At 41.7% G+C, this 23692-nt stretch overlaps 1 protein-coding gene across 3 annotated transcripts in view; it reads right to left on the bottom strand.

Annotated features, from left to right (window-relative positions):
* The window catches only part of UPP1 (uridine phosphorylase 1), a 37706-nt gene extending 14216 nt beyond the window's left edge, over positions 1–23490 (bottom strand). Inside the window, exons 1-5 of one of the 3 annotated variants that reach the window (XM_083188180.1) lie at positions 23412–23490; positions 21148–21208; positions 9821–9941; positions 3632–3790; positions 605–719 (exon numbers count right to left, since the gene is read on the bottom strand). In XM_083188180.1, coding sequence (XP_083044306.1) covers positions 605–719; positions 3632–3790; positions 9821–9941; positions 21148–21200 — 448 coding nt within the window. In that variant the 5' untranslated portion in view covers positions 21201–21208; positions 23412–23490. Of the gene's footprint in view, positions 1–604; positions 720–3631; positions 3791–9820; positions 9942–21147; positions 21212–22952; positions 23225–23411 lie in introns of those variants that run through there. The other 2 variants (XM_083188179.1, XM_083188181.1) reach the window with 2 other exon arrangements.
* Between the last annotated feature and the right edge of the window lie 202 nt (positions 23491–23692).

Raw genomic sequence — 23692 nt, 5'->3', positions numbered from 1 at the left:
GGGGTATCAGGACAATATCGGTAATGAAATACCAGACGTCGGGCTGGTACCAGCAATGAGACTGGGCTGGAACTGGTAACACTGGTGAGACAAACTAGAACCAGTAATGCTGGTGGTCAGGCTAGAAATGGTGATGCTGGTGACCAGGCTGGAACCGGAGATGCTGGAATATGGAAGCAATGTAGTGCCACAAAATTGAAGAAAATGCAGCTGGGCGCTGGTTACAAGCAACACTGCACTGGCAATCAGTCAGCACTCCAAGAAAGACTTTAATAGGGGCTGCTTGTGAGGCACAACTTAATGAAGCACAACTCAGTATGGAAATAAGCCACGGTCGCTGCATTGTAGCATTTTATATGCAGATTAAGATACAAATGTTGCACATCAAATTAAGTTAACCAGTTTCCAGCTGCGTCCTAGTCACATTGTATCTAAGATGCATATTCAGTAAAAAAAAAATCCTGATGTTTGCAGAATCTAATGGGGCCTGGCATGACAAGAGGGTCTGTTTGGTGCGACTGCAGCTAAAATGTATGAAGATACATACATAGGAAGGTACATAAGATAGTTTATGAAAATATATCAAAACCTTAATATACTTTACCTATGCCTCCTGATGTACCAATACGAATAACAGTAACATCAGAGCATTTAGAGTGATACAGCAGTTTGATCAATTCATGGAGCATTATTGAGATAGATGGAATCCCCATTCCATGCTGAAAAATAAAATAAACAAAGATCAATATATGGGAATATTAAAAAATACCTAATATGTTCTTCAATAGTAAAACAAAAAGAAATGCCCAAGCAGGGCTGAACTGTTTGGGCAGCTCTGCAACAGCGATACTAGCTGCAGGCCATGTCCAGGGATAGTGGCAATACCATACCTATGAGCCTTTGCCCAGGGTGGTGGCATTGCATGTACACCTCTAATCATGGTTCATACAAAAAGGAAAGAACAGTTGTACAGTCTATTATGGGATCTGCATGGTAGGTTGACAAAAGGTCGATACAAGCAAAAGCTTAACATTGCTATGGCCGATGCATGAAAATGTCGCCATGAAATTTTGTGTATTTTTTAAATTATTTACCATACACATGGACTCCGAGTGGGAACAGGAAGAAACCAGTAAAAACTGTAAAGAGCGCTTGCCAGGGCTGTTAGACCTCAAAAAGCTGCTGCACTGGGGATTAGTCAGATCCCACAAGTTAATATAGAGAAAAAGGGTTGGTTGTGCAGCGCTCGTATTTCAATGAAGAGTGAAACATGTACAAAATGACATTATTTAATAAAAAACAAATACAATATGACAATAATAAAAAATCATAATAGATATAATTAATTGATAATTCATGAATTATGGGATAAAAAAGATAAAAAATACTCAGTAAGACCTGTCAATGAATGGTGAATCTGCTCCGGACGATAGCTGTCCAAGTCCAATTTATATCCAAGTCTGGGAACCGATTGTGAGAACCAAGATAGTTGCTGGAGGTGTCCCTGCCCCTTGGGGATTGTGTGAATCTTGGGGATCCTCTCTGGATGTAAATTTTTCTTGGTATAATATGATGTAATGAGTCAGACCGATTTTGAGAACCAAGGTTTTTGCTGGAGGTGTCCCGGTCCCTTAGGGATTGGGTGAATCGTGGGGATCCTCTCTGGATGCAAAGGACTTGGTGCAATAGGTGAAGGTTCCTTATAGCCGCTGGAGGTTTCCCAGTCCGTTTGGACTAGTTTGTGCAAGGGGGTCCTCTCAATAAAGTGCGCTGTGCTTGGAGATTGGAAGGATAGATGAGCAGTCCGGAATTGTAGAGCAGATATTCAGTGCATGTGGTGACAGGTCCTCTGATATCACCAACGCGTTTCGCTGTTATAAGAAACAGCTTTTTCAACCTTGAAAAAGCTGTATACAAATGTATCACAAATAGTCTGAATAATATTGAACAATAGTCACTGCTCCAAAATGATGTTATCGAACCGACAGTACAGGATAATGGAAATGAGAATCGTGCAACCAATTTATGCAGATTATCTGTCAGATTAATTGCGTGGTGTGTACCCGCTCAGGTAGCGAGTGAGCGATATTTGTCCTGATATTGGGAGATAAGTGACTTTAAGTATAGTGGATAAGTTCAGCGGCGTCCCGCTATTTGTAATCCTTATATTGTAACGTTCTGTGCAGTGTTCTGGTACCTTAAAAATTCGTGTTCGGGAACGGTGGCACTTTTAGGAGGTGGCTTGGGGAGCTGGGGGTCCCGGATAGGTGAAGCTCCTTCTGTCTCCCGTTCGTCACCGGTAGCTAAGTGCGATGCACTGCTGGCCGAGACACGGGATGTACAGATGTTGCTGCCCGTCTGTTTAAGTGGTCGCGGCTCACCGTGTCAGGATGCTGGCTGGCTCCTTTGCGGTGACCGTTTCTCACAATTACAGGACCTGTAATTGTGAGAAACGGTCACCGCAAAGGAGCCAGTTACAATATAAGGATTACAAATAGCGGGACGCCACTTATCCACTATACTTAAAGTCACTTATCTCCCAATATCAGGACAAATATCGCTCACTCGCTACCTGAGCGGGTACACACCACGCAATTAATCTGACAGATAATCTGCATAAATTGGTTGCACGATTCTCATTTCCATTATCCTGTACTGTCGGTTCGATAACATCATTTTGGAGCAGTGACTATTGTTCAATATTATTCAGACTATTTGTGATACATTTGTATACATTTTTTTCACCTTTTTTTTTTTTTTTTTTTTTTGTTTGTATTATTCTTCTTTGTATAGATTAATTGCCCTTGAAGGAATACATATTCTCCAGCCTCAGGGACTGGACACTGTATTGAAAAGAGCATTTGTCCTATACTATAATATATTTTTTTGCACAACAATAAAAAACATTTATTTTACCCAACCATTGGTAGAATCTTAGTGACAGAGCGCAACACTAAACCAATCTCTGTATACTGTAAACCACAACGGACCCAGTCATCCGTTCAAAGTGCAGCTGCTAGTCCTAGGTACACACAAATAGATTCTGTGCGCAGGTATACTCAAAAAACAGCCCCAAAATCCCCCCCTGTTTTTTCTATTATACTCCGAGTGGGAACGTCCACATGCTCAGGTTTCCACATTGACACAAAAACAGTGAAAACTCATGTCGTCCAGTGTAGTCTGACCCCCTTTTCCACTGAGCAGCAAATTACCGGGATAAAAATGTCAACCCGGTAATTTGCTGAAAAAGGGTCAACCCGGGTAGGCAACCTGGGATTTAAGACACAGGTTGACCCTTTTACACTAAACAAATTATTGACTAGAACTGCTTCACCCAGTAATATAATGTTCGGTGTAAAAGGAGTATTATTATAGCCTGCAATTTTGCCCTTTTCACACATTAACTGTATATTGACTATATACCAATCAGACATATCATTAAAACACTGACTGCACAGAGTTAGGTAAAACCTAGTGCAGTCAAAAGACCTACCTGTGAAGCCACACCCAAGAGAGGCCCTCCTAGTGGGGGCCCTGCCTAATTTGTCAGTCCCAGGCCCCACAATTTCTGATGGCAGCCCTACATACTTGCATAAAGAGAGAAGCATTTGTTATGATGTCATTAACTTACACTGATTGAGAGCACTGGTCCTACTTTGTACATAGCATAGCGGTCAGTTCCTGCACAAATATTATCAATATCTGCTTTAGGGTCTCCCAGCTTCAGTTCTCCAGTAATGTACTGTGCAAATGCTTTCATCCTCCATGGGCTGCCTCCAACACATACAAACTGAAAAGATTAAGATGTAAATTTATCTACAGTAGGTGTAGAATAGAAAAGTTTTAGCTATTAGAAATTATAAAAGTGCAGTATTATTTAGAGGAGAATAAAGAGTTAATGAGTACCTGGGGGGGGGGGGGGGCAATAGTTATTTATGTAGAGTAGACAAAATAGAATTATCCTATTTATTGTAAAATAAGGCAGATTACAATTAGGGTGGAACACGGCATCGCTGGGAGCAATATGTTAGTCAGAGATGGAGATGCCTGTCCTACTCCTCCTAGTGAGGTTCCTGCTTTATACTTCTAAGCATGCTGAGGGCTGACACAAGTGCAGCGAAAGACAGTTTGTGGTTCACTATCTACATGCCACACTTGGCATATTCATTAGATGCCTTCTGGAACTTCTGGGGTTTAAACAATACTCATAAGAGCTGAAAAGTGGACTCAGGTGGGTGATTAAGCATAAAGCACACTCTCCACTGTCCCCCATAGTAGTAACTCCCCTAGTGGAGAGATATAAAATTGTGAGAGATCAGTATCAGCCAATCTACTTTGAGTTGTTTTGTTTCTGTAAAGGGTAAATACTGGCTGTTATTTTTTTATTTTTTTTTAAAAGCTATTTAGATTTCTGTTTGAATAAATCCCACCCAAATATAACTTACGCTGCATGTTACATTTACTTCATCTGCAGTGCACATGGTTTTGCCTATTAGAGAAAGATTCGGTACTTGTTTCCTAGAACGGCCACACCGATTTTGATCGGGTCGGTCGCATCGCGTCGATCGCATCGCATGCGACCAAATCGCATGCGATGCGACCGACGCGATGGCCCTGATTTTTACATTGATTGAAATGTGAATAGGGTCCCTGGGACCCTATTTTACATTGGATTCAATGTAAAATTCTCCCCAGACCCCAATTTTAACCCCCTCAACGTTACCGCACGATTGACGCCAACCCGAAGCGTAGCGAGCCCGCGAGGGGCGGCGGTACGCGTCCTCTGACCTTTTCATACCCCTACTATCCACGTCGGCGTGGAGTTAAGAATATAAAGTGTGGCGAGCGCAGCGAGCCCGAAGCGTGGCGAGCGTAGCTAGCCCCGTGAGAGGACACGTATAACTTCACAGGTAAAGCTCGGTGGCTCGCTGCGCTCGCCACACTTTATATTCTCAACTCCACACCGACGTGGATAGTAGGGGTATGAAAAGGTCAGAGGCCGCGTACCGCCGCCCCTCGCGGGCTCGCTACACTCGCCACGCTTTGGGTTGGCGTCAATCGTGGGGTGATGTTCACAATGGGGGGGGGGGCATATACAATGCAAAATGGCCCATATTGGCCCATTTCCCATTTTTTCACGGATTACAATGTTAAAAATATTTTAACATTGAACCCTATGGCAAAATCGGGTAAATCGCGTTGCATGCCATGTTAATGCACCCGACCGACGCGATGGACCCGATTTTGCCTTTGCCGGCAAAATGGACCTGATTTCAAAGGAAATCGGGTCCATCGGGGGCAATCGTGTACCTTAAGTTAAGGTACACGATTACCCCCCGATTGTGGCCGTTCTAGGAAACAAGTACCAAAGATTCTGATTAGGACCCCTTTGTTTCATAAATGACAGTTATGAGCTGATTTGGTTGGTACTTTATTTCTCACAGTTTTATGTCTCTGTGCACTTTGACAAATACCCCCTTAGACACATTCAAATATAGATTTTTCAATAGTTATATATTTTGCGGGTGCTGAAGGCCCTGATGATCATAAAAACACTAGAAGCATAATCTGATTCGGATTGGCAGTCCTGTAACTGAAAGCTTTAAAGGGCAGAAACAAGTTGTTAAACTTTATTATATATGTTAAAGTTAATATTGTTAATATATAAACTTTGTATGATGACTCGGGTTTCTAAATTTTACAATATATTATTTTATAACACTTAATGAATAACTTTTCTATCCACACCTTTTTTCTATTGTGACAATTTACTTTATTTTTACTTTTTTAGATGCACATTGCCAGTATACTACTGAATGCTGTTTTTTTGTTTGTTCTTTTTTTATTATCGAAAGATGGTATGTCAGCGCTCAAGATAATTGTACTCAAAGGGGCTGCCGAGTTTGAGTAGTCCAAACTCAAAGGTATAATAGTGCTGGTAGTATTTAAACTCTGCGCTCACCTTTTAAATCTGAAAATATATGTCTAACAACCTGTGGATTGTACAGTGTGTATGTAAAAAAAATTCATGGAAAAGCTGTAATCATGATGGAAATGTATTAATGCTAAGTGGGATAAGGGAGTGGGGAATGTCCTCTTGAGAGGAAAGTTCTGGTAAGTCTCAGTGTGACCCACAGGTAGGATACCACCACGTTGCTCACTTGGGGAAAAGGGGTGTGAGGAAGGGGTACTAAAGCTGGGGACACAATAGTCAATATGCGGTATGGTTTGATTGACCTGTACTGTGTGCAGGGAGGGTCCTGTTGGGAATGGGAGTATCAACGGATCCCCTTACTTACCGTAAGTCATGCAAGTATTATGGTACTTGTACTTAGACTTGGCTTTGGCTTGGAACTCAATGCGAGTTCTTTGGTAGTGACTTGGAGGTGGCCTGAAGTAAATGCAAAGTGTCCATGTCATGGGCATGTCAGTGAAAGTGGCTACATTTTCAGATGTGTTACTTCTTCTACAGAGGGCATTTTCATATAAACTACATCTGTCACAGGGCAGGTGCAAGTGTTGGTGGTGCGCTGATGTTGCTTATCAACAACCACTGGTGGTGTTACATCCTACACAGGTGCTGAAAGTGAACAGCTTGGACAATCAGCTGCATATTTGTACCAAAGAGGGAGAGGGAAACCACCATTTGCATAATATCGAACCTGTCGCAAATAGAATCTAGAGCAGATGCAGCGGGGTCCACCTCTGAATCAGGTGTTATATCCTCTAGTATTCAGAGATTTACATGGAGGCTGGTTCCCAGAGGACTCTATTATTTTAAGTAGAGGAGTTTTGATCACTGGAATAGCAGGAATTCCAGAGGAGAGATCCGAATTTCATTGCTAGTGGGAGGATAGAGGAGGCTCTAAAAAAAATCTAGTAAAACACTATTAAGACCAATTACTTAATTTATTATGAAGTATTTTTCAAAGCTGCCACATCTTCAGCTTTAAAGGGGCAATTATATTCAGTAGCAGATCTGGTGTGTTTTGTATTGAATATAATTACCCTTTAAATACAGCTTTCAAAACTGCTATAAATGAGGGAGCTTTGAAAATCACCACATAGGCCCTTATTCTAGTTCACTCTTTCTGACAAAATCCTTCTTAGGTGGACAAAACCATGTGCACTGCAGGGGGGCAGATGTAAAATGTGCAGAGAGAGTTAAGGTGCATACACACTGTACAATTTTTTTGACCAATTTGGTTGAAAGACATTTCCATTGAACCCAGTGTCCTGGACGGAAGATGTTGACAAAAGATATTGTCAACAAACAAACAATGAATGATGATGCGCATACCCGCCAGTTGTTCATCAAGATTGTTCGTCAACTGTGCATGCAGCTCAATTTCAATATCGTTCAAAAATAGCCTATAAACTGTAGCTAGATCTTTCTTCTTTCGTCTGTTGTCAATATCTTTTGTCAACTTCTTTAGTCCAGGACACTGGGTTCAATGGAAATGTCTTTCAACCAAATTGGTCAAAAAAATTGTACAGTGTGTATGCACCCTTAGATTTGGGTGAAATCACCAAATTTGATTTATTTCTGTATGACCAAGCTCATTTTCACGTTTTTGCTGTGTCAGATAAATGTATTTTTTATTACACATTATATCACTTTTTTCAGGATATATAGTTTGTTTTTGTTTTGTGAATATTGAAATAGTCGGATTTTTATTTTATGACGATTAGCAAGAAAAATAGAGAAAACTCTTCCATTCTATGTACTTTGAGAAAGATATGTACACTCCACAGATCACTCTGATCTCTTGATGAGAATGTTTGAGCTTTTAATGAATCACTTTTTTAATTTATATTAGAGTCTACTGGATTAGAATGTTATACTAGTATTTGGGTATTTTGCAACCACATGGTAAAAAGGATACTATGAGCCTATACCTTATTACATAATGGCACAACTTTGCTTCAGTATATATACACACTTAATAATAATAACAGCCTTACTGATATTAGATTACAAATAACCTACAGTTTTTCTGACATATTGCAGTTCTGGAGTGATAACCATATAATTATATAATATAATTTGATTAACAAGAAAGAATATGTAGAAAAAAATACAACAAAACAATTATAAAGCAAATGCATAAACCTACACTAGAAAATGAAAATGAGAAAAACAGAATCACATGTCATAGTATTCATTTTGTTGCTTGACACTAGGCTAATATAGAAATATGTGGACAATCTCAATATGATCGGACCCTATAAGACTGACAAACTGGATTAGTCCATTTTGAAGTCCTCTCCTTCCCCTTGCCCCCCAACCACCACCTCACGACTCATAAGGGAGTGTAAGGTTACTTCATCTGCCTCATAGTCCAGATCTTATACACAATTTCATCAAGTTGCATAACTTTGTCTCCTAATTCTCTTATCACTTGGATTCTAAATTTATAAAAATGGTGATGAAATACAAATTTGAGTAGGTCCAAACAGAACCCATTTGGGTGATAGGAAAAGGGAGATCTACCTTTTAATGTGGTTCCTGACATTAGAATTTTCCCATAATTATTATGGTGTGAACCACTTTGGTCCTGAGTTTTTCTACATCAATACAGATGTTCTGATATGATTTATAATAATGTATAAACTTTCACTGTGCTCTCAGATCGGCCCGGGGTGATTGATACCTGTTTGTTCCCTCTCCAAGTTGGCCTTGTCTGACAAGAACAATAGAAGACAAAACACAACCAAAACTGTGCATAGGTTAAAGTAGATAAATCAATAAAACATTGAATAAGAAAAGGAATACAATTAATAAATACATATACAATCACACTATCAAAAAGATGCAACTTTATCTGGAGTTGGTCATCCAATAGCCATGCCGTGTTCACTGTATGGAATAAAGTGCTGGTCTTTTCAGTGCTGAGGTTTTTGCCCTATCTCTCTGAGGAAGCCGCTGACAGCGTAAAGCAGGTGGGGAAACGTGTAAGAGACCCAATACCTCTCAGCTCAGCACTGAAAAGACCAGCACTTTGTTCCTACAGTGAACACGGCATGGCTATTTGATGACCAACTCCGGATAAAGTTGCATTTCAGGTTAATAAGCACCAGCAATTGGGAGATCTACCGGACCATGTTAACCTGTAAGGTATTTGCCTATTTACTGTCTGGCCAGACATATTAATTGGACATATTTAAGCTATTCACCTAATTACACAACTTTGCTTTCTGGATTAATAACTATACTAACCTTGCTTTTATATGGTTCAAAAGGTGGACATTAACTACCAACATAAGACAGCATAAATGCATGAGGATGTGGGACTTTATCTGACATACTAATATGGACCCGTCAAAATTAAGCAAATGATTGTTCATGCAACTAATAATTATTAATAATTAATGACATCTTAAATGCTGTTGCATAAAATGTTACCAGGAACCAATTGGTTTTACTAACAATCCTGATCTAATTGTATTTTTATTTTCATTTTTAGTATACCTGTATAGCATATAGTTGTCCAATAAGGCCATTTTTTGACAGTCTGATTGCATATTTATTTATTTATTTATTATTTATTTATTATTATTTATTCATTTTCTTATTAAATGTTTTATTGATTTATCTACTTTAAACTATACGCCGTTTTGGTTGTGTTTTGTGTTCTAATTTTTGTTTTCTGGGAGTGTGAGCAACCTCTTACAAAACAGCAGCAATCAATTAAAGTCATACCTTCAAAATATATATTTTTTGGTTTAGTATTAATACTGTTTAATTGGTAATCCTTTGTCGATTAGATAGCGCCGGACAATATCATTTTCAAGAGCAATTAATAACTGTACTTCTCACCTTAACATCACCAAACAGGGCTGGGAAATCATGAGTACTTGTTCCAAGATCAAAATGGTACAATATGTCTTCTTTCATTTTTTCCAGATGAGGATTTGAAAGGTGAATGTGCCGTTCCTCTCTAATTAAACAATACATAAAAAACAGAAATCCCAAATGTCAATTTAGTTACTCTAAAACAAATTTAAATGTGATATTAGATATTTTAAGATGTACTTTAACTTAGACCAGGAGCTAAATATAATAAGCCCAGGTAAGATTTTTCCTTGGGACTAGCACTGGAAAAAAAACCTGGGTCGATGCGCGTCCCCGCGCAAAATCCCAGGTTATTTTTGCTAGTGGAAAAGGGATATTGGTGAGTTGCAGAGACTCAGTGCTGGGACTCATGGAGGGAGTGACTCAGTCCTCTGGAGTTGGCTGGCTATTCAGCTGTACTGATTGTGCAGTGCATCTGAGGGAGGCAGCTGCTTATGCACTGATTGTTAATATACTAACATAGATTCAGTGTTATGTTGATTTATTATTAATAATCAATTGGATACTAGTTACTTAATATGGGCATTACCTCTGGCTGAGGAGAGAAGTTTATCAGCCATGAAAAACATATCACTCAGTCTTGAACTAAACCAAATAAAATGCAAAATGCTAAATACCTAATAAAACAACTGTAAGTAAACAGGATCCCTCTCTCCTGTGAGGTGACTGCAGATAGCAGCAGAGTGGGCTTGGACGTATTATATAATCCACTACTAACCTCCAGAGGTTGTTCCACAATCACATTGAGCAGTGAGCACTAAGGGGGTCATTCTGATCTAATCGACCTGTTGCAAAATCACAACGGGGCCCGATGTTGAAGATCTGCGCTTGCGCATAAGCAAATATGCGCATGTGCAGGTCTTCATTGCGGGCACCCTCTGAGACTTGCATAGTCTCCATGGCGCGCACAGCTGGGTGCATGCAGGAGGCGGGTACATGCTGCATTTCCTGGAAATACCCACAAAAACGCTGGGTTCGCCCAGGAAAGCACTGGGCATCCCCATGAAAATGGGAGCTGCTTCCTGTCTTCTGGGGGAGGACACCTGATTTCCCTGGATGTCAGCTGCCCACCTTGTTCTCAGAGCAGGTGAGCCGCTAATCTAAGTCACCAGAGACTGACTTAGATTTGTGAGCACCTCTTGTAGGCAAGTGCTGCATGATTCTGATCCATCCACTCAGGAGGACTCAGGCACAGCACCCGCACAACAGCCCTGACTCACCCATGTATCATCAGACTGACTGGTGACTAACTCCCTCCCACTAGGTGCCACCCGGGATTGCCGCTGGCCAATCACAGCTGAACCACGTGCATAGTGCACATTCTGCCCCGCCCCCAAGTCAGTGACTCTAGTCCCGACACCAAGAGGATTATACTGTGTGCTCAAGGTACACTGAATGAGCCAGTCTCAACACATTAAACTCTGAGTGACTTAAATCATTCATACTTTCTAATGATTTGAGTTACTGTGTTGAGACATAGATTCATTAGCCATCTATACTGAGAAGGAGCAGCCAGGGCAGGGAAGAAGAGCAGAGAGGGGGGCCCCGGCCACTGGTGCTCCTACCCCGTGTTCGGAGCTTCAGGCTGCCCACCAGGTCTCAGGCATCCAAGAATAACGGGCGCGCCAAGCAGGACATTTCTTTAGCGTCCGTGGCTGCAGGGTCAGCTGGGGTGTCCAGCTCAGCCATGCCGCAGACCACAGCACATGGCTCACACAGACCGGAGGCTGCTGCACTCTGCCTGAATACGTCCCTGGGGACCCGCTATTTTTTATAAACTGAATCCCGGGTAAATATGTGCTATAGCGCATATTTGTGATCACTGTGGAAGTGCTAGACAGTTAGGGATGGCAAACCACATCTTATGGAACATTGTTATGCCTACTACTTACACATTTTACAAACAATCATAGGTTTTGCTGATATTTATTCCTTTTTTGGTAATTTTTCATGTTTTGATTATAAGGGATAGTAATAAGGTGACAGTCAATATTAAAAACAATATTCTTTTAAGAATTTCTTATAAGAATTTTGTATACATGACGGAACCTGTGCAAATATACCTTTTGAGGAGTTTACACACCGTTAGCATTGTGAGTATGGGTACGCACCCTTAAAGAAACCTTTATAAGTGTCCCTGACTACACTCAATTAAATAAAATTTTTATTTTGTTATATATGGAAACTCTACATCACATATTAAAGAAAGGGAATATCCAGGAAGTAAAGGTCTTTCCAAAAGATAAGTATACATCTTCCTCACCTTCTCAGCACCCTGTCTATATTACCCTCTACCAACCTAGCCATTGTATCTTTCTGGGATCAAAGGAATTTATCCCAGTGCATAAGAAAGGCCGCAGCGACCAAGGAGCGCCCCACCTGTCTCTCCACAAATTCCAAAGAGGTCTGTGGAAGCCATTGCCGGGTATGTTGCTGCCGGCTAGCCGGGACCAGCAAATCTTCCTGTCTGCCGTCCTGGCACTCCTCCTGTTTCCATTATAAATACCCCTCACAAAATGGCCACCCCCCTCTCTGCAGATGATTGAGGATGCTAGAGAAGGCGGCGGCCTCCTCATGCAACCAAAATAACTGAAAACTAAAAATCAGGCGCAACTAATTATAATTGGATTAATTAAAACAAAAAAACTAAGTATTTATAAGGCAGCTCCCAATGGGAACCTTTAAGGAACCCAATAAAACAGAAATGGATTAATATTATTCAGAGATAATAATGTAGAGAGCGCACTGAATTAACCACATAATATTTATTAAAAAACAATAAAAACACTTATTCACAGTCTCAATAATATAACTAAAAGATGATTAGACACACACAGGCAACCACTTCAACCTATCACAGTTCTGGTGATGTAAATAGAGTCCGGTGGCTCTTACCCACTAGGTGGAAGATGGAGTAACCAATTAACGGGGAGCTGATATATTGTAATTATTGTATAGGAATGATGTCCTTTGAAAAGTCCATCCAATTAGGTTATGGATTAAAAGATGAGTGAACTGATGAGGGGAAAAGGGGGGAACGGTTGGATGATAAATATGAAGCTTGCAGGGAATTCACTTGCTGGATTGATGATCCCGTGCTTCAACCGGCTAGTGGTGGTGAATAGCCGGTAGCATGTCCAGAGCGAACAGTGGTGCGGCTGGGTACTTTGATTGGAAGCCGTCTCATCTGACCTGCTGTCAGCCAAATCCAAGGGTCACTTCTCCCTGCTTATCCTTTTGGACCTTTCTGCTGCCTTTGACACTGTGGATCACCCTCTCCTCCTCCACACACTCCAAAACATTGGCCTCTCTGGCACAGTCTTCAACTGGTTTTCCTCTTACCTCTTCAACCGTTCCTTCTCAGTCTCTGCCTCTGGCTCTACCTCACCACCTTCTATCCTTCCTGTCGGGGTCCCTCAGGGTTCCGTCCTTGGCCCCATTCTGTTCTCTCTGTACACCTCCTCTCTGGGTGCACTCATTAACTCCTTTGGCTTCCAATATCACCTCTATGCAGATGACACCCAAATCTACCTCTCCTCTCCTGATCTGTCCCCCACTGTTTTCTCTCAAGTTTCCAACTGCCTCTCTGCCATCTCTACCTGGATGTCTGAGCGATTTCTGAAGCTGAATATGGACAAAACCAAACTCATTATCTTTCCCCCACCCAGAGCTATGCCCCCTACTAATATCTCTATCACTGTTAACAACACCATCATCTCCCCTGTTCCCCAACTCCGCTGCCTGGGTGTCACTCTTGACTCCTCCCTCTCCTTTGCACCCCACATCCAAGCCCTGTCCCATTCTTGCCGGTTCCAGTTATGCAACATTGCTCGCATCAGGCCCTTTCTCTCACAGAGTGCAACTAAGCTGATCATCCACTCATTGGTCATCTCACGGCTTGACTACTGTAATGCTCTTCTCACCAGCCTCGCTCAATACCAACTAGCTCCTCTCCAATCTGTCCTCAATGCTGCAGCCAGGCTTATCTTCCTCTCCCGCCGCTCTAATTCTGCTACTCCCCTTCAACAAAATCTGCACTGGCTTCCATTCCCCTACAGAATCCTCTTCATACAGGGCCATCTCTAATTCCATTGCTCCATATATCTCTAACCTCATCTCCATTCATACACACTCCCGCCCTCTACGGTCAGCTGACAGTCAGCTGACGACTGTCGTCTCTCCTCCACCCTGACCTTGCAAAGCTTCAAACGGGCACTGAAAACTCACCTATTCATCAAAGCGTACCCTTCCACTGCATAAACCAGCTGGTTCTCTGACCCCTTGCCTGTTTACATCCTGCTATCTAACCACCACCCCCTCGCTTGCACCTCTTGTAATCTGTCTGTCTCCCCTTCCTACTAGATTGTAAACTCCTCCGAGTAGGGCCCTCTTCCCTCCTGTTGTCAAAGCCCACTTCTCTTCACATTTCACTCACAGCTCTCCTTTACTCCAACACTCAGTGACCATCTTCGTCTGCATACTCATCTCCATCATTGGCCTCAAGCCTCAAGTTGTATGTTGTTTGTCCTCACTACTTACATTTAAGCTGTAATGTGTATTGAACTGTGGTGCTCTTTATTTGTACTGTATTTTTGTTATTTATTCAATGTTATGCCAAGTTTTGTCTGCCTGTATTGTTCCTTTGTACGGCGCTGCGAAACACTTGTGGCGCCTTATAAATAAAATTATAATAATAATAATCTACCGCCGTGAGGTCCCATGGAGAGAGCCAACGTCGGGAGTGACAGGATACCTGCCGCACTCTTGCTGCCGTGAGACCTGATGCAAGCTGTACCTCTCGGGGGTCCCGTTGGTAGTTCAGGTCGGTTAGGGTTCGCCGCAGGTCGCCCTTCCGCTTGTGGGTACACCAACACAGAGGGAGAAGATGGTAGGATTTGCAGACAGATAATGGAACAAGTGGTGGGTATAAGTGGATGCCGGGTGGTCCTCCCGGACTTAACGCGTTTCTCCTTTGTAGGATCAGAGGGTTTCCTCAGAAGATATGGGAGTGTGTCTGGCTTCCCATTTTAAAAGGTGAATCAACCAATCAATGGCAGGACTTCAATTAGAGTACACCTGTACTTGCAGCACGCCTTTAATTAGGGTGGGAGCCCAGTTTGTGTGGCTTAAAATCATCATTAAATAGAAAGTCAATTATTTTACATTGTTTCCATATCAAAACATAACATAACAATTATATTACAAACAATAAAAAATGGCAATTCTGAAGGTCACAATAAATCTATTATTCTACTCAGTCTTCTACTAGAAATCACATCTATTTTCTTTCAATTTTTTTATATATTTTTTATATTTTTATAGCTTCATATATTCCTGAAGCTCACTATAACTATATATGGAACCTGTGGCTCAACGGTAGGGACGCGGACTCAGACCAAGAGCACATCTAGCTCCTGGTTCGAATCCCGTTAAGAGGGCATGTAGAAATTTTCAGAGATTCTATTTTGCACTTATTTTACAAGATTTTTATTATTAGTATATTATTCTACTTCGTTATTTTTAGTATGAAGTTCTTTGATAATACATTTCATCTAATACAGTGCATAATGTACTTATCACTCTTGGATCGTGAATTCCAATATTGCAATGGTTCTCAAACTGTGGGTCCTGACCCCAAAGTGGGTCGCGACCACCTCTGCATGGGGTCGCAACTCCATATTGTTGACCATCAGGCTGATGACTTATCTAATGACTCATCCAAGTAGGTTGAAAAATAAGTTGAATTATTTCTTACTTCAGACTCTTCCCATCATTAGGTGCCTCCACCATACTGTCTGCTGACCACACATGTGTGTGACCATTCTGTGGTAACTTGCTGGGGTCCCGAAATAATTTTTATTGTCCTGACGGGGTCCCAGAGCAAAATAGTTTGAGGACCGCTGCAATATTGCATGGGTAAAATTGTCCTGACTATATATTATCAACACAGATACATACAATTTAAACAATTTCAAGAGCATCATATTAGAGCAAGAGAGCTTAATATATTTTCTTTGTTTAAATAAACACAAAAAATAATACTAATATTGGTATAGTGGGTAACAGCCCACAAAATAAATAAATACAGTAAGATAAAATATGATGAAGTGAGAGAAAAGGGAGAGAAGGATCACATGAGATGAGGGATAAAGTGAGAAGCGCAGTACTAAAGCAAACTAGACCCCATTGATTTATCTTTGGGGTCAACTCGGATCAACATTACATAAAATCAAACATTATTTAATTCTATATTATCGTTAAGGCCAGCTGGAAACAATTTCCAGAAAGCCTCGCGTGCACACAACCGATCGAACCTTCCCCCCCCCCCTCTAAACGTGTGTTTGACATGTTCGATCACATGTATTCTCAAGACTGTACAACAGGGACGTGCAGTCAGGGGAGGCAGTGCTTCCCCTGTCATTTTGTTTCAAAATAATACAAAGAATATACCTATGACACATATTCTGTGTCATAAGTATTTTCTTTAGATTATTTTACTAGATTGAATTATTTAATCTAGTTTGGGAGGCACCGATAAGCGTGCCTCCCATAAAGAACGGCGATGGGATGAAGCGGGGGGCAGGGTTTGGGGCAGGGCTAAGCAGTTAGCTAAAAAAGCCCATTAAAAATAACGCCAAAAGCGGCACTTCTAGAAGTGCCTAATTGACAAGGGCTGCTGTGATTGGACAGCAGATCCAGCTGCTGTCCAATCACACCAGCCCCTGTAATTTAAGCATGACAGTGTCACTTTTGTTCCCCCCTCCCCTGCTCCCCTGTGCCCTGGCTCCCGAGTCCCGGTTCCCTGCCGCGTGCTGTGTCCCTCTCCCCTGCCTGGTAAGTACACAATTTTATGACGGGGGACAGAGGTGGCGGTGGGGGACGGCTGCTGCGGCGCTGGTGTCGGCGGCCAGGTGCGGAATGGGGGGTTGGCGGGGAGGACGGAGATGGCGGTGGGGGAAGGTTGCTGGCTGCTGCTGGAGGGGGGGGCAGCAGGTGTCGGCTGCAGCCAGGCAGCAACCTTCCCCTGCCGCCAGGCCCCGGGGGGGGGGGGGGGGGGGGTGCGGTGATGGCTGTGACAGTGCCTCTCTATTCACAGCCACCACCGCACGTCACTGCTGTACAATCACTTTTATGTTTAGTTTTGACATGTTTAGATAAGGAGTGATTCATAACACCTTTAATTATGTTCCTCCTATACTTGAGGAATCTAACATTCAGGGACCTAATAGTGCGGCCTACATATTGTGAGCCACATATACATGTAATGAGATAAATGATATAGTTTGTCTGGTAATTAGTATGACTTTTAATCACATGGGTTGTACCCATAACTGTCAATTGAAATGTGTCATTTGGTTCCCTAATGTGATTACAAGTCATACATTTCTCCTTTTACATTTATAACAACCAATTTTTTCGCTGTGTGTATGTACATTAGGTGAACTGGTACTTTGAAAATGGCTAGGTGACAAAATATCTTTCAATGTCCTATTTTTCTTGAAAATCATTCTAGGTTCATCCTCTAGATGAGGAGCTAGTATATTGTTACATTTCAAAATTTGATAATTATTTTTGATTATTTTTTCTCAATTCTTCTGAATGTACATTAAACTTTGATATGAACAAAGGACTATCTGTGAAAGAAGTTCTTGAATCTATTTTGGGTTCCAAAAGGCTCGATCTCTTAATTTTTGAGCTTTCTGAAAGGGCTCGCTCCAGAAGTTTTCTGGGGTAACCAGTGGCGGAACTTGTGAGTACTGGGCCCAGGTGCAAAAGAATAATTTAGGCCCCACACCAGTGGGTGACAGGGGTACAAGCTACTGGTCTAGACAGCAATGGGCCCCTTAGTCCTCAGGGGCCCCGGTGCAATGCACCTGCTGCACCAATGGTAGTTCCGCCTCTGGGGGTAACCTTGTTCCAGAAATGCTTCAGTCATTTCGCCCGCCTGTATTTTAAATTGAGTTTCTTCCGTGCAGTTTCTTCTGATACAATAATTACAATATATCAGTTCCCCGTTAATTGGTTACTCCATCTTCCACCTAGCGGGTAAGAGCCGCCGGACTCTATTTACATCACCAGAACTGTGATAGATTGAAGTGGTTGCCCGTGTGTGTCTAATCATCTTTTAGTTATATTATTGAGATTGTGAATAAGTGTTTTTATTAATTGTTTTTTAATAAATATTATGTGCTTTATTCAGTGTGCGCTCTCTACATTATTATCTCTGAATAATATTAACCAAAATAACTGTCTGCTGTGTGGCGTTGGACATGTTGCAAGGGGCATTTCTATTGTATCAGGAGGAGCTCCGGGACCGCAGACAGGAACCCAGCAGGCCGGCAATATAGCAGCAACAGACCCGGTGGCGTCAGGTGCAGCGGTGAGAGATAGGGGAGGGGCAGACAAATTTTAGGTACTCCACTGGACATGATTGCTGTGTTAAAAATATCTACCTGATTGATCATCATGTATTTTGCTAAGTATTATACAATGTTCTTAGAATTATTTCTTAAAGCATAATTGAATGCATATGCTGTCTTCTTCAACACTGCGTTAAACACTTTAATGGAACAAGAAGCATTTGGAAAATCTGTGATGCAGTGGCAGTGGGTGCATACACTGTAGGGAGTGCCGGCACAGTGCTGGAGGGGACATTCAAATGTAGAGCTGCTCTGCTATTTTGGTGTCACCCTTGGATGGTGTCCCTGAGCAGCAATGAACCTGGGGAGAGGCTGGGCAAGCCCAAGAATAAGAAAAATGAGGGTGTGACAAGCGGTTATGCCCCTCAATATGTCATTCACTAGGGGCTGTCCATTGGGGATGGGGAAGGGAGGGGGGTTCTAATTTAACCCCCAACCCTCATGCACCACTTGCAATGCTTAATAAATTAATAAATCAGTGAAATACTTTGTTTTAAACCCTTGTTTTAAGAAAAATAATACAACAGACCGCCAAACTAAAAAAGTACTACAGCACAGCTAGACAAGCAAAGGTATCATTAGTTATGAAAATGAACATAAATATATATATATATATATATATATATATATATATATATAAATCGATTATGCGATTTATATATAAAAATGTGTATGCAGGGCTTGACAAATTTTGAAAAAATCTAGGAGCCAGGATGAAAGTGTAGGAGCCAGACAAACTAAAAATAGGGACAGTGGGCGCCAAAAATTTACACCATTTAATCACTATTACAAATGTTGCTGCTTGCACCCCATTTGCAGGGGTGGCGAGTGTTGCGGTACTCTGTATCTATATTACAAATGTTACACATTATACCTCACGCCATAATGCCCGTTACGCCACACACCATGATGCCCATTACGCCACATGGCGTAATGCCCATTACTACACACGCCGTAATGCCCATAACGCCAGACGCCGTAATGCCCATTACATTTCCCTCACGCCATAATGCCCATTACATATACCGCCCCCCATAATGCTCATTACATATACCGCACGCCATAATGCCTATTACATATACCACACTCCGCAATGCCCATTACATATACCACACGCTGTAATGCCCATTACATATACCACACGCTGTAATACCCATTACACGTTATACCATACAACGTAACGGCCATTAAATGTTATACGACACACCGTAATGCCCATTACCCATTATACCATATCCAAGGGGTGGATCCAGAAAAAATATTACAGTGGGGGCACCTCTCCACAGCGGCCTCGTAACTGCCTGGCTCCCCCACCCACATCCAAGAAGCAGCCTCCTATTTGTACCACCTTCGCCCAGCAGCAGGCTCCAAATTGTACCCCCCTCACCCAGCAGCACCCTCTTTACTGTAGCAGCAGCCTCCTTACTGTACCCCCGCTCACCCAGCAGCAGCCTCCTTACCGAGTGTACCCCCCCTCCGCTCACCTCACCCATGAGCAGCCTCCTAACTGTAGGCCCAGGCAAGTGAGCAGCGCCTGTCACACCACCGTCAAATCCGGACACAGGGTGGTCCCGCCCCGCCGCCAGTCCGCCAGCAGCTTTTGCGCGGCACTAATGTACCACACTTCTGACTTAACTAAGTAACTATGCTGCTGCTGCTCTGAAAAGTCTTCAGAAATGACATGGGGCACAGTCCACGGCGCAGCTATCTCAAAAGCTTGTGAGCCACGGACCTGAATTTATACAACCAGAGCTGGGCGAGTTTTCCAAATGCACTGCCTGACATTAGCACAAGCCACCACTCTGCCCGCTGCGAACTGCTTCCTGGCAAATCTGGTCGCCAGGAATCTGTCGAGCCCTGGTGTATGTGTGTATGTTCCCTATGGACTACAAAATGGCATCACCGATTTTGATGACATTTTCAGGAAATCTTCAGATTAGCCCAGCGGGTGATCCTGTGAAGTTTTGTAGCAATCGGATCAACATAATTTTTTTGTTTGTTTTTTTCGCAATTTTCACCAAAGTTGTGCAAATTCAAAGGCAAAGACGCACTGATTCCACGCATACCGATGATTTCCAATGATTTACCATATGAATTCAAGTGACTCCAGTTCCCTTTGCGTCTTGCCTTTGCTATTACCATCAACAATTTTGCAATTGTCTTTTCAATGTTACTATTTTAATGGTCACAAATTTTTATTATTTGTTTTTTTATTTTTATTATAAATATATGGAGTTTTTGTATAAGTCTGCACCATATTGAAAGAACACTGTGGGACTTTCTGAAAGATATTGTGACCAATATCGTCCAGTGTGTACGCTGTGCATCGTTAACGAGGCGCACTCCACCATGTTCGGACAAGGGAGGACATCGTCAATGATAGCCATGCTGCAGCATAACCGTTGTTTCCCCCACTGCCAGCCTGCTCGGTTGCGGAATCCCCCCCTGCCGGGTCCTGGCGCCATCAGTATCGGCATCGTTGGGATCGCCGTAGTGTATACGGCTCTTAAGGCAGGCATTCCCAACAAAAGTCCTCAAGGCACACCAACAGTACAGGTTTTAGTGATATTGAATCAAAATAATTCAGTTACTAATTAAGTCACCTGTGCTCAAGTCTGGATATCACTTAAAACCTGGTGTGCCTTGAGGACCGAGGTTAGGAATGGCTGGTGTAAGGTGATAAATGTGAAAATCACATTGATTTCCCGTATATATATATATATATATATATATATATATATATATATATATATATATATATAGAAACATTCATTACTTAAATTATTGATTTTTCAATGTTTCCATGGAAACTAGTAATGCAACTGAGCAGGGAACAATGATTGTTTTACCCATACTATATGTAGTACTTACGTTATTGTGGCTTGTTCATCTTGTGTTGCTTTCTTTTCTCTTACTGGTGCCATATTAAAACCTTCAAAGAGAACACAATTAAGCGAAATTTACAGAAAATAAATAATTAATTCATAAAGCAGTTTGACATTATAGTAGTCAGCCTTTTGTGTATACAATTAGCATCCATTTATTTATACACGCACCCCTCCACCTTTGTTGTGATTTGTGCCTAAAACACTCTTCATATATGCTTATTTCTATACGACCCTTTTGTATAAGTATATTTGGGAACCCAGAGAGATTCATTAGTCAGAGGAGGGCGAATCAGGGGGGGGGGGGGGGGGGGGGATCTATCTTGGTGAGTTTTTAGAAGTGGGGGATGTGGAACACTTGAGAACAGTTCAGGGCACACTAGTGGTTGAAAATAATATTTTTAATTTGATTGGTTTCTATGGGCAACATCTCTCACTTCTAAAAAACTTACACTTTAGTAAATGTACCCCTAATGGTGGAATTCAATTGTCTGTGATTATCTCGCCTGGCTGAATATATGTGGCACCCACTTTACTTTATAGCAGAGGGAAGTCACACAAAAGTGTTCACTACCTCTGTATTGTTGGATATACAAGGAAATACGTTTATTTGAGTGGACGATTGTAACCTAATTTAGAAATGTACCATATACCATTCATTGTAATAACTAGTAACAGACAACACTCTGAACTGATTTATTGAACTGATGTATTGTTGAACATCTTTATTTCATTTGTATCAATATGTAACATATGTCCGATGATATGTAACATTTGTTCAGTAACATGATAAAATGTATGGTTGTATGACATGCCTCAATAAAAAAAAAAAAAAATGTTTTATTAAAAAGTGTTCACTACCCTATAGAGTAGAGATAGGGTTAACGGTCTTAATTACTGGACTGTCCAGAGTGATCTTATGAGGTCATTTTATAAATGCCACCAATTGAATTATGTGATTCTGTGACTCCATTACTTTTGTATGTAAGTATTGTAATCTTTCATAGCACATAGGGGGAGGGGCCCTAAACTGCACACCCTGGACATATGAGGTGCTACCTGCTGAGACCTGTAGTGCAGCAAGCAGGAGGAGGAGTTTGCAGGTGCACACTAAATATAAATGCTAGACCTTTTAATATCATTGCTATATTGCATTTCTGAGGTTATTAGCATAATGATGGCCATTATTATCGGCTTGTCCACCACGTCCAGGTTACCTCAATAGGAGAAGTCCCTAACACTACTCTGAGACAGGTCCAGGGAACAGGACCCCCCAGGCCATCCCAGCAGAACCACCCCATGGCATCACATTAGTGTGAAATTGAAGTGATAGTAAAAGGGATAGGGGAAATTATATGTGATAAGACTTACCTTGGTAAGAGGTAATAATAAATGTGGAGGGTGCCACATATATACTAAACATCTTTCATAACACAACAGTCCATAATGTGTCCATTTAGGAACATTTTTTCATAAGCCTAATTTACTTACACCAGTGAAAAACATTTTCTGAACATTTTAATTAACTTCTATTTCAGACAGAACAAAACATGACAAAGCTTCTATCTTCCCACAGACAGACTAAACATTGCGTTTTTCTGAAGGTTTTTCTGACAGCTAGAACTCAGGGAAAGGCTCAGAAAGCATTCATCATAATGCACCTATATACACTTACCTATATGATCCTTAAAACCACAGATGAGAGTAAAATGACTATTACAATAATACTACTACTAATAATAAAATACATATATAATAGTTCTGGGTTAATAACATTATACATGTCCTTACCTTGTCAGGATATTGCAGTAATGTAATGTAGTAGAGCCTTTCCCTGATACAGGCAACATACAGTATGCTGTACACTCCTATTTCCTTTTGGGTTTCTGTTCTCCCATTGGTACATATGTAATTAATATGCAATACGCTGCTGTGACCTTCTGATCACCTTTAGCAACGCTTCAGATGTGTCTGTCAGACAGTATGCTGCAGCAATGTTGCTGTATAGTATGTATGTAATAGTGTATTTTCCCAGAAGCACTGTCATCATACTACGCTCGTTACACATCCCTGGCACGCCCACAGAGCTGTCACAGTGTCACTCACGGGGAGGGTCACTCGGGCAATGAAAACTGTATTTTCACATTTAAATACAAGGCAAGAGAAGCAGATCCAATAACCCGGATAACACAACACATTAAACTGCATGACATAAGCACAGACTATAATGAGCCAGCACAATAATATTACCTGACGACCAGCTCCCTGTAGTACACTACTTTCCTCCGCTTAGCTGTGCAGTCAGTGTGTGTGTGACACTGGTGACGCTATAACCCCGCCCCCTGAGTGCTGCCGCCGGGACGCTCAGTTGTGTGTTATACAGTAGCAGACAGCAGCAGCAGCATCCATTCAGGTAGAAGCTAGTTAATTAATAGTAGCGGATGGGAGTTGGTGGCCGAGTGACTGTGAGTCTGTGACTCAGATCCTGCGCTTGGCAGCGAAACCATAATTTTTTTATTTTACAGGAAATG

This window comes from Crinia signifera, chromosome 5 (genome assembly GCF_055691185.1).
Source record: "Crinia signifera chromosome 5, ASM5569118v1, whole genome shotgun sequence".
NCBI lineage: Eukaryota > Metazoa > Chordata > Amphibia > Anura > Myobatrachidae > Crinia > Crinia signifera.
This window is presented reverse-complemented; position numbering and strand designations above follow the sequence as displayed.